The 261-nt window shown below is 59.1% G+C and overlaps 1 protein-coding gene across 1 annotated transcript in view; it reads left to right on the forward strand.

Annotated features, from left to right (window-relative positions):
• Window positions 1-219: 219 nt before the first annotated feature.
• Window positions 220-261, forward strand: part of SGIP1 (SH3GL interacting endocytic adaptor 1) — a gene marked incomplete at its 5' end in the record, with an annotated part of 24217 nt that continues 24175 nt past the window's right edge. The window contains one exon of the mRNA XM_057386931.1: window positions 220-244. Coding sequence (XP_057242914.1) covers window positions 220-244 — 25 coding nt within the window. The remainder of the gene's footprint in view (window positions 245-261) is intronic.

Consider the following 261-nt stretch of genomic DNA (forward strand, 5'->3'; position numbering starts at 1 on the left):
TGTGGATATGGCGCTCGGGATAACCCCAAAAGCAGAGCTGCCAGCGGGGTTTGTGTGCCCCASACCCCTCCTGGGAGGGATTTCTGCTCCCYGGGGTCAGCCATGCCCAGGAAATGCCACCTCAGACTGCTCCTGGCACCTCTGTGGGGCTCTGGGGTGGCCCCTGCCATGTTCCCCTGTCCCTGTGCATCCCACTAATTCCTGTGTTTCTCCTTCCAGGGGACGATCAAAAGGAATTTATCCAGTGAGTGTCTCCTGCAG

Source organism: Malurus melanocephalus, unplaced genomic scaffold (genome assembly GCF_030028575.1).
Source record: "Malurus melanocephalus ecotype Western Australia unplaced genomic scaffold, MMel_1.1 scaffold_1101, whole genome shotgun sequence".
NCBI lineage: Eukaryota > Metazoa > Chordata > Aves > Passeriformes > Maluridae > Malurus > Malurus melanocephalus.